The sequence below is a fragment of the Amblyomma mixtum genome, chromosome 2 (genome assembly GCF_055824585.1).
Source record: "Amblyomma mixtum isolate Tamu chromosome 2, ASM5582458v1, whole genome shotgun sequence".
Classification (NCBI taxonomy): domain Eukaryota; kingdom Metazoa; phylum Arthropoda; class Arachnida; order Ixodida; family Ixodidae; genus Amblyomma; species Amblyomma mixtum.
The window spans coordinates 290,590,773-290,602,192 of record NC_143013.1 but is presented as its reverse complement, the minus strand read 5'-3'; the positions used below and the strand labels follow the sequence as shown (position 1 = coordinate 290,602,192).

Genomic DNA, 11,420 nt, shown 5'->3' with positions numbered 1-11,420 from the left:
TCATTTTATATCCGCACAACCTGCTTACGAGCGCAAGTTATGCAAATATGGAATGAAATATTTGCACTCAATGGCGAGTTTGTTTTAGGAGTTGTCTCGAAGAGGAGGTTTCCTGGATAATGAATTGTGAGTAGCAGTACAGCAGCTTTGTCGTTAAAATTCGGTAGGAGGAAAGACGTATTTAGTCTGTAGGCACGCGCGTACCCGTTAAATATTATGGAGTAACAAATCGCAGACTAAATGAGAGTTGAGATTTCAAAAGGTCATTTTAGGTTGAAAACTTTGCTCACCGTTATTCTGGCAGCATTGTACGATGGAATTATTCCACACATTAAAAATTAACAAGGGTGCATTTATAGTTAGTAAAAATTACTGATACATTCACAACCGCTGGTTTCGGCTGAACGACGACAAGAAAGAGTGTCACGTGCCACGAACCGTCAAGCGCGTGCCATCTTGATGCTAAGAAGAAGTAAAAGACCGCCTTCCAAGCGCGTTTCATGTGGAGAAGAAGAAGAAGAAGCACGTTTGCTCAGGTGTCGCTTGATTCTGGAGCCCAAGACATTCTCTTCCTTTCGTTTCCTCATTCTTGTTCTCCGCAATCCTGCTCTGTGTCGCATCGTAGTTGGAAGTGAAGCTTGGGAAACGCCTCTCCAAGCAATGTCCTCTGAGCGGCACAAACCCTTTGATTCGGCGACCGAACCACCGATAACCGCTGCTGGCGCTTCCATGAATTCAACGTTGGGAGACAGCGGCACGGTGCAGAGAGATATCTCCGATCACTCAGTGCACAAGGCCTCCAAGCGAAGGAAGATTCACAACCGAGTGAAAAGCGGTCGCCGGAGGCAGCACCACAGCGCTCTTGGCACCAGCGACGACGATCAGAACCCTTCAAGCGCACTGGGAAATCAGCAGCCTGGGAGTGACCAACAATCACCAAGCCAAGACCCCGCTGAAGAGTTACTGCGCAAAGGGAGGAAACGTAGCTCTACGTCCGCGCTGCCATTTGCAAATGCAGATGGCCTCGCCAGGACTACAAGCCCTACTGGAAAGGATTTAAGCACGTCCCACGCGTTAAGCACCATTCGAAAAAGCGATTACAAGCACCGCTATCGCCGACACCACTCTGATTTTGTGAAGAGCAGCGTTACTAAGCAAAGGCCGCATCTCGCAAGCAGCGAAAGCGATAAAGCTGTCGAGCATGCCAGCAGAACACGGGAGCTACCTGGTGAATCTTCGTCAAATGCGGACTTCGAAACAGGGCGCCAGTCTAACGCACAAGATTGCCTTCAACATCTTCCATCAGAAGGCCCGGAAGCTCAACAGCCGTTTGGGATTCCTGCTTCAAAAGATTCACTTATTAAGGGGACCACGCCGATGGTCTCTACTGGTGTCCCTCAAGTGACCGCTGTTTCCCAGAAGCCAGAACGGGACTTGGAACCAGTCGGCACGCTTTTATTTGCGAGCGTGTCAACTAATGTTGCCAGAAAGCAGCGCAGTGCGGCGAGACTTTCAACGCGCAGAGACAACGAGGATAATAAGGAAGGTTTTCTGAGACGCCTCGAAAGAGCAGCGCATCCCATAGAGCATCGTGGTTCACGCGACCAGCCAGCCACCGGAACTCAGAGTAAGAAAGCGCATTTACTTTTTTCTGAAACTATCATAAACGGGCTTGGGTTTGGTTTATGGGTCCTGACGTCCCAAAGCGACTCAGGCTATCTATCAGACACTCCGTAGTGAAAGGTTCCGGAAATTTCGACCCCCTGAAGTTGTTTAACGAGCACTGTGTTTAACGCACAGTGCACGGGCTTCTAGAGTTTCGCCTCCATTCGAAATTCGACCGCCGCGGCCATGATCGAACACGCGTCTTTCGGGTCATCAGTTGAGCACCATAACCACAGAGCCAACGCGGCGGCATATAGCTTAAGCAGGAATACTTTCTTGTGCTACCCATGACACTTGCTTTCCTTCACCGCGCTCTCAGGCAGAGACAAAAGTTTCTAGAACACGTGAGCAGGGTACGAAGCCGATACTTATATCTTTAGACGGTGATTTCAGATCACACTAGTGGAGGTAAAAGTCAAACTCACGTTCTTTAATCTGTTCTAGTGAAATTATGGAATCGCTGAAACACACGACGCATATATGGACCTAAATTGTTTTCTGGCGCGCTAAAGTCTTGCGTCCCCGAGAGAACACTTAGTGTACTCTTTAGCACATTTTTTTTGTGTCATTGCTGTCGTTTTGATTACAAGTTTACTGCACGATACTAGCAGCAGAAGCAATCAGCTGGCTCTTGTGATGTCGCTATTCTAAGCATCTAAACATTTAGTAAGAGGTAATCTAACGAGAACGAAAAAAAAAATTTCTTCCTTCGTTGCCTGGTCGCCACCAATCAACAGCTTTGTAGCATGATAGGTAGCTGGACATGGGCGCGTGCTTTCAGACGTGTATGTATCTATGGCGATGTGTTTTTCACTCTTTTCGAGGGCTGCAACTCGGAAGTTGCTTCAGATGGAAGCTGTCAATATTTAAGTTGTTCGCTAGTTCTCGATCGCTTTCTGAACAGTAAGCGTGGTCGTCCCGTACATTTTCTTGAAGGACACGCACTTTCATTGGGGAATTTTTGTCGCTTCAACACTGTGGGTACTTGCGGGCAGCCGGAATCAGCCTCGGCGCCCAAGGGTGTCAAACGGGTGCAAAGTTCATGAGAGCCAATTTGCAAACCGACAACTGTAATAGCAATCGCTGGCTTAGGTGGTGTGACTATTGACATGCTGTGTGCTCGTCGTACTGTCGCAGTGACTTCCTGCGAGCCTGGCGGTGTCTTGACGAGGGGGAGGACAACAATATTCGTGGCGTACCTCGTTCCTCTCACTCTTCTGGCGGCTCTTCTGGCCGTTGTAGCAAGCTCCGTGTTGACCCGCTCGCCGAAACTACCGCACATCGTGAAGGTGTCGTCAGAGGTTGACCGGGAACCACCTTGTTCGAGTGAGGCCTGCCTTACGGTTGTAGCTGCCGTCGATAGGTCTACGGACTATAACGTGGAGCCATGCGCTGACTTTTATTCGCACGTGTGCGGCCACTGGAATAGTCCGAGGAGCTACATCGAAGAAAACCGACGCCTCCTAAACGCGCGTATCGAAGACGAGCTTCGTCGGGAACTGCTGAATTCCAGGCAGCCGAAGACCAGGCAAGAACAGGTTCGTCTTAAATGTTTCTAATCCTAACTCTTGATGCCGGCTCTGCGCGTCTGGCGAATACGACACGCAATAAAACTACAATCGAGAAATGAATCATCCCAACCTAACGTTCTTTTCAAAGATGAATGCTATTTCCAGAACAATTCAACAAATATATTATGCGTGCCCCGCATTAGCGACGTCTAGAGTGAATTACTTCTGTGCGCAGCCTCGAGTTCATCCTTTGACCACCTCGTGTTTAGCGCAGGAACATGCAGAGCATGCAATGATGAATAACGAAAGGCCCCACATCGCTTTTCATGGGACCTAAAAAATGTTTTTTCGCCCTGATTTTGGACCTTCTCGAATTATTCCTTTCGTTCAGGAACAATTAAAGGCGTATTTAGTCAGGTGAAGTTTCAACACGTTCAAGTGGAGTTAAGCGTGGCGTGAATCCCTATCCTGAAGGCTACTCTTATAGCCCGCACACGTTTCAGGCACAGAACAGCCCTTGTGCCGTGCAATGACACAAAATCCTGAACACGAAAAAACAATCTGCCGCTAATTGTCTTTTTTTTGTGCGGTAGCAATACCAGGCGCATTTTCCGATTTTGGGCGTACGTATGTGTCTGAAGCCTGCTTTGTGACAAGTGGCCGACCTGCCAGGTGCACACACCTGGGAGGCCTTCACTGTGTGAAGGGTACACCTAGGTGAAGGAGTTCAATATAAATGCCTTCAGGGTAAAGACGCTTCTTTCAAAGGCCTTTAGGATAAAGTTCCTCATGGTAAACGCTTTTAGGGTAAAGGTCTTCATGGTAAACGCCTTTCGGGTAAAGGTCTTTAGGTTAAATGCATTTAGGATAAAGGTATTTTTAGTAAGGTCCTTTTGATGCCTTTAGCACGTCAGAATCATAAGTGCCGAACGTAATTAGTGCCACTGCACGATATTCCACGCTTAGCCATAAAAATAGTCTATTTTTGTTTTTTGGTTTTAAGAGCAGTGCAATAAATTTGTTTTCCTCGTTACGAATGGACTTGAGGCTAGTGGAAGCACTGCCAAACATTTTTTCTGTAGGATGAGTAACCAATTACCATAGTAAGAAGGCGAACTATAGGATAAGCAACCATGGAATGGTCGTTGCTACCATAGAGCGATAATGCAAGTATTAATATTATGTCACTAGCTTGTTTATGCGTTACAATCCCAGCTTGTTTCTGTGTCTGCGTACAGGATGAGCACCAGATGGCCCACTTCTTCTTCAGCTGCCGAACGTTCACGTTAAATCCGCACCGAAGCAGCACGCAAGTGGTTCTACAAAACGCCGGGATTGACATCGCCTCATGGCTGGCAGTTTCCACGTTCCAAGAGCTTTTCAACAAGATTCTGAGGTCCGCTATTCGCAATGGCTTGAAATCTATTGTCGCAATTAGGACTGCGACCGCTAACGACGACGGCCATGGTAGAAGAATCTTCATAGATGTCGGTCAGGACATGTACCATGCGGTGGGCAGCCAAGATGGCGTGCTTGAAGGATTCGTTGACGCTGCTCTAGCAGACCTCCAACCACAGGGAATCAATACTTCCACCCTCACTGTCACAAATCTCGACTGGAACATAGCCAAGGTTTTTGAAGGCTTCGACTTATCGTCCCCCTTCAGCGATGTGTACGTGAAGAACTTGCCCGTGCCGTCCGTCAAAGACCCACAACAGCAGCTGACCTGGGAGAAAGGGCTAGGCGATAATATTGAGCTGAATGACACAGCGGACGTGCCTTTCAGTACAAATTTAGTGCGAGCGCGTCATCTCAAGGAAATAGGCGAAGTGATCGCACGTCTTCATTCGGCCGACCTAAGCCTCGCTCGCCTGTACGCTCTGCTGCTACCAGTGGTACAAGTAGTGAGGTTCTTCTACCTGCTTCGTACGACTGGCGACGACCACCTCAAGTTCTGCCTGCGGGCGACCGGAGAACATTTCAAAACGCTGTTTCCCGGCTGGCTAGCACGCATCCTTGAGAAGCCTGCAGCCGTCCGATACTTCGAAAGGCTCGTCACAACTGTCAAGCACTTCGCCATGCGGCTTCCCCCTGCAACGGATGGCTTCAGTTTTAATGCCATCAGACAGGCTGTGATGCACGTCAGAAGTGTCGGTGAGAATAAGTGTTACGAAAAGTCGTTTTCAATAAGTGCTTAATGCACTGTGGAGTGTACGCTGAGGGAAACGTGGCGGAAGAACTAGTATAAGCTTCTGCACGCACACGCTGCAGTTCGAAGACCCCCTCTTTGTGACTCTTGTTTACAACCAGTATAAAAAGGCCTGTAGTGTTGGATCATAACTAATAACATGTCTGCTGGCCTCTCTAGCCATGCGACCGTGTACTGGAAGCTTTTATGTCGATTTCTCTTTGTTGTTGTGAGGGAAAAAAGGAAAAGGTTCTAACTAAGCGACGTTTTTCTCTTAGAAGAAGGTAAAAAATTACTACCCGAAGCACTTTAGCAGTATGACTGCTTTTGAATCTTTCATTTTCCTTAATCTTTCATTCACTGAAGTCCTGGTAATAATCAAAGCAGCTTCATTCCACCTTGAAAACTTAGTCTATATGTGGAGATCAATTTTCGAGTACACCAAATGAGAAGATTAGACTGCAACTAGATTTGAGTTCACTGCAAAAATAATGCAAAATGTCCTAGTACTTGTGGCGGCTCTCCCCTTTTCCATACAGTGAATAACAGAAAATAACCGAGTACTTGAAAGATTCTGAGGCATTGCCTGAGCATTATAACTTATTTAAGAAACTACACAGCACGCTATCAAAAAGTAGATTCTCTGTGGCATAGAACATTTTTTTTTGCAATGGCGTAAGGTTAATGAAGTGTAAAGAATGAAAGAATTGAATGGACAGAAGCACTACGTTCCTCACCAGAGGAGTCACTCCCAGGCATGGCAGATATCCATAATTAGTCACACTACCAGTCACAAAATGTGACAGCTAGTGTTCTAAAGGGAAATTTTCTTTACAGTTGCTCAGTCTTAGAAAGCCTTTCTGAGTAGGCCAACTTGGTCAACCTTCATGAATCGCTCAATATTTTAACACCACGAAATGTGTAAAACGCTCAGAAATTCATATAAATAACTGCGCGACAGACTGGACGATAAGGAGAAGACATAAAACAACGAGCGCTGTTATTTATATGTCTCGTGAACCAACTGGCCCGGCTAAATCCACTCTTGGCTCAGGAATTCACCTGTATGCCCCTTCACGTCCGCCGTGCTGTCGCATATTCCCTTGTTATCGCAGATATATCCATGTTAGACTGTGGTAGCTGTAATGAAATATTACCTCCACAAATTCCTGACCGGTTATTTTCTTCTGCTTCAGGAAACAGCGGTGGGGATATGACCGCCTCTCCTCTGCCACTTGATGCCAACCGGACAGCTTACGGCGACGACTTCCTACTCAACGTGGCCTTGGCAGCAAAGGTCGAGCCGTTCGGCGACAACATCGCCTCCGTACGAGTTGAGCAGCAGTTGAGAGACACCGTGCGCTATGACCATGACGGGTTTGTCGTCCCGTCCGTGTACCTAGCCGAAGACCTCATGCACGCCGAGGCTGCGGAACCGAGCTTGGACTACTCGACCGTGGGCTTCCGGCTGCTGGCCTCATGGGTTCAGGTCCTTGTCAATCAAGATCCAAGTTACGCTGAACGGTTGGCGAACTATCGGCACTGTGTCCTCACTAAGGTGAGATGGCGCTTTCGGTATAAAAGTGACTTATCTTTAACGCAGACAAAAGCGGGAAATGCGAGGAAACTGCCGTATATTAGTCAATTTGGAAGCAAGGCTTCAAGATGCCGGCCTTGTCGCAGTGATTGTTTATATGAGAGAAATATTTTCGTACAAACAACATCTGCAGCATTTATGTCGTATGCATTAACTCCTTCACCAGCAGCGTATGCATTCACCCGGCTGGATATCTCATACACTTCTTTAGGAGATCTTCTGGACATCATATTTCTGGATCTCCTGGACATGCTATCTAACACATAGAGAGGGAGTTCACGAGAGAGCGCCACCTGTGGTGTATGAATCAGGTGAATGGGGGAATAGGTGGCAACACTTATAGCAAGCGGAGGAGAAGGTGCACGTAAAGTACACCTTACGCTATCGCTGGTCCTCATTCGTCCTTTAAAGGATGTAAAGTCTTGGAAGTTTCTCTTCGATCAGCGATAATTTGTAGGCATTCTTTAATATCAGTTACGCTACCATTTCTCAGGCTTAAAGGGACCATGAAAAGAATTAAAAGCCGCTTGTAAATGTTAGAAGTGATGCTCAGAAGCATTGACACCAAGAATGAGTCTTCGGAACTGAGCCGGCATTTTATTATGAATTTTTAAAAATCGTGTTTTTTAAAATTCGCGGGCCGCTTGGTGTCTTCGTAGGGAGCAATTCTGAAACCAAAATCGGGAAAACAGACGTCACTAGTCCCATGACGTCGGCAGGCCACTACACGCTGTCATTCGCTAGAGCCGCGGCAGCTTCGACGTCACGGGCACACTTCCGGTAGCGGTGAAAATCGTCTACTCGAGCTGCCGCGCGACCCCCTCGGGCAAGCGCGAGCGAGGGCATTGCCTTCGCGCATATGGTTTTAATTTACCTCTGCCGCCTCTTTCTGTCGCGAGTTCGGGAGCCACTCGCAGTGCCTTTTTCGACCGCCCAAGATGAATACGCCTTGCTGTGTCGTCGGCTGCAAACCCAGTGACTGGCGAGGTGTTGAACTCAGGCATGTTATTCCTAGAGACGTGCGTGAGCGAGCAGCCTGGATGGAGCGCATCGGACTGCCAGCGTCGCACGCCCGCCGAAGACTCCGCGTTTGCGGTCGACACTTCGCACCTGACGCTTACTACTATAACCCAGCGCTCGTTCGACAGTCAGGCATGAATGTCAAGCACCTGAAGCTTCGACCGAAGTCGCTGCCGACACTGTTTCTTCCCGCCGGGAAAGTTAGTTTCCAGCTAACAGCGATCGGTATGAACGTTTACACGATATGATCTGCGATGGAAGACAATTTTATCTACGAGAACTTAAAAAAAGGTGCCGCATTTACTTAGGGCACAGGACGAATTCGAAGCGTTAGCTGTCGCGGAGGGCCTTGGCCCGACGGCTACGTACTGCTGCGGTTCACATTCGGCTGCTGCTTCGGCATGCAGACTCGGTCCCGACCTTCTTTCACTCTCCCGTCCGTTTTACGACCGTAATACCGTATGTTCCTTGTGTTCTAAGTCGGGCGGCGCGATTTTGCAATCCTGCAGCCGGGTGTCCAACATCATTCGACAGCTAGGCTCAGTATATGCACGGTGTTTCACGCCAAGACTTGGCAGCATCGGTGTGACGGCCGAACCAGCGCACAAAAAAATAAAACATTGTGTGAGCCGGGAACAGGTCCGGGTCCATTCTTCCAACTAGCAAAGAAACCCGACGCGCGCCGCAATCCAAGAAAGCGCCGAGATCGGAGAGACGCTGCCGACGCACGCTGCTCCTCGGGGGTGCGACAACCGGAAGTTGTAAACCGAACGTCATCGAATGACGTTTTCATGGGCGGAGCCCAGTCCAGGAGCTGTTTTCTTTATTTTTTTTATGGTGCCCCGCCGGTCGACACTTCGCACCTGACGCTTACTACTATAACCCAGCGCTCGTTCGACAGTCAGGCATGAATGTCAAGCACCTGAAGCTTCGACCGAAGTCGCTGCCGACACTGCCGACACTGCCGACGCTGCCGACACTGTACGAGTTGAGGGGGGAGAGGAGGAGGGTGATTTTTAATCGCCTATAACTTCGTTGTTATTGATGCTAGCTCAAAAATTCTTGCTCTGGAGTGACGAGTGATGGATTGCCTATCTTTACATAATCTCAATTAATTTGTTTGATAGTCCCTTTAAGGTCTGTCGATCTGTGTCCTAATATTTGGCCTGCCAAAAAAATGCTACAGAATGAATAATTCAGGGGACAGTGAGGTTAAACTACGTTGTGCAACAGCTTGCAGATAACCAATATCTCAGTGCGACTCTCTGTTTATCGCCTCTAGACATGGGACTCCCATCACATCTTTCCTGCAGAAAAAAAGTTTATTTCTCAGGTGGCGGCCTTTGCCGACGATAAATACGTCAGTGCTTTCTCTGCTAGGACACAGCAACTTAGAGAACTAAAGGCGGTGTATAAAGGGCGCGGACACTATTACAAATGCTCCAAAGGAAATTTCCTATAATTTCTCCAAATTGCAAAGTTAAGTCTAATAGCCAGCCTATTAGACTGAAAGAGTTTTAGCGGAATCCCCTTAACTGGAATAGGTCTCCCTTGGAACGCATTTGCACTAAAGTCACTCCTACTATAACTTCACCTATGCCGTCTCATGCTTCTGTGTTTTATCCATATTGGTTAGCCTGGTTAATAGAGCTACTGCCCCGGACAGGCGGTGACACTGCGTTCGAGCACCATGCTAGGAAGAAGTTTCGGAACCTCAAATACTTATATGCATAAAATCTTTTAAGCCTGTGGTCCCTCGGCCTTGATGAGTTGAGCGGTAAAAATCAATCACTCCTTCAGTTACGACTGTAGCTGCGCATTTGAAGTCCCACAAATGGATAAGTGAGCGAATGCTTTCAGGTCTCCGAAGCCATTTTCTTCACCAAGGACGACCCCACTGTGGATGCCATGCTATTCGCGCCGTGGGCGCTCGATGTAGCCTTCACAGCAGCCAAACGACAGCTGCGCGACTTTGAAGAGGAGGCACCGCAGGACACCGGACCTCGGGATCGGCTATTCTTCCGGCGCTTTTGCCACGCCAGATGTGGCGACCCCAAGGCGGCGCTGGTGTGCAAGTACGCGACTGGTCATTCGGTACACTTCAACACCGTATTTGGTTGCCGACCTTTGCCGTACATCGTGTGTTAGTTCTTGGAGCTACAGCTCGCGCCTTTTCTGTCTCAATCTTGAGCGCGCTGTGCTTCGAGAAATAGTGTCAGTGGGTGCGTGTGTGGCAAGTGAAAATGATGCGCGCCAATGGTTACAAATGGATGTTTCAAGAGGGATAGAAATTATTCATTTCTATCTAAAAAGTAAGCCAACGGAACGTTCAGTCTGAACTTTTTACGATGCACATCATACAACGCCGTAATAAGTGTTACAAAACTATCAATTTCATATGTGATCCTGATGTAGTCGCCCAATTGGATACGTTATTTCTTAAGCGGAATTTTTAAATTGCGCTTGGGGAGTACGGTATTTGCTTCACTCACTCAATGCTATGATTCGTTAAGGTTTCTATACCACATCACGCTTTCGTTGCTCCTTAGGTTAGAGTGTCTTTGTTACGCTGCTGCTTGCCGTCTCAATATGTTCTTTTAGGCGTATGGCTATTCCATGAGTGCTGCTTTTTGGGCTGTGCTTGTAGCTCAAACTGGACTGTAAGTCCTGAATGCTTAAGATTCACAAATATAATAAGAAGCTTCCATAAAGCGTCGCTTATATGTCAAGTTGCATCCTTTGAGATGTAAACTATGCTGTAGAATATAACACGTACAAACTGTTGCACTGAGAAATATTGAAACAATTTAGCGCCATTGTTCCGAAACAGCATGCTCACTAGGGCGAGAACAAAAGAAATAAAAACTAACTATTAACAAAACAACCTCCTGTGCACATTCCTATATCCGGCAGCCTACTCTTACGCAAAAGGTGCACCAGTAACTGACAGATCGCTGGGCTACAGCAGATAGGAGAGCCCGAAGCTGGCAGCAGGATTGACAATGCAAACAAAAGCAATCAAATCCTTCATCCTTTCAACCGCTCCATGAAGTGAGATTTAGCTGCATCTACCCCCCCCCCCCCCAAAAAAAAAAAAAATGCGTTAACCTGGAATACATTACCCTATATGGCACATTCCCTAGGGCGCCGAACGTTGACTCGTATGGCCATTGCACTATTGCTAAACTAGTCAATACTAGGGTTAACGATCAATGCTCCAGGTGGCGGCAACGTTAACTACCAAGAAAGCCCTGTGTGCAACCATCGCTGTAAACTACCAATTTCAAGAAAGAATTTCTTTTGTGGCACCTGGCGTTCGGTTGTAATGTCATTCCAAGCTAAATTTATGCTGACGGCAGTGTTTGAATCTCGGTTTCATTAAAATGCACGAAATTCGACACTGAAACTGCATCCCGGAGCAGGTAATCTGGCCCACGCC

At 47.7% G+C, this 11,420-nt stretch overlaps 1 protein-coding gene across 1 annotated transcript; it reads left to right on the top strand.

Annotated features, from left to right (window-relative positions):
• The first annotated feature begins 1,201 nt into the window (after positions 1–1,201).
• Positions 1,202–10,129, top strand: LOC149364420 (uncharacterized). Its single transcript, XM_089568694.1, has 5 exons — positions 1,202–1,328; positions 2,803–3,203; positions 4,415–5,330; positions 6,561–6,922; positions 9,842–10,129. Exons 1-5 carry the CDS (start codon positions 1,202–1,204, stop codon positions 10,127–10,129), a joined length of 2,094 nt encoding a protein of 697 aa, XP_089424820.1.
• Positions 10,130–11,420: the final 1,291 nt, after the last annotated feature.

Coding starts and splice junctions, on each gene's coding strand:
- LOC149364420 (XM_089568694.1), top strand. CDS start 1,202: ATGCCAGCAGAACACGGGAGCTACCTGGTGAATCTTCGTCAAATGCGG. Junction 1,329..2,802: donor GGCCCGGAAGCTCAACAGCC/GTTTGGGATTCC, acceptor GTACTGTCGCAG/TGACTTCCTGCGAGCCTGGC. Junction 3,204..4,414: donor CGAAGACCAGGCAAGAACAG/GTTCGTCTTAAA, acceptor GTCTGCGTACAG/GATGAGCACCAGATGGCCCA.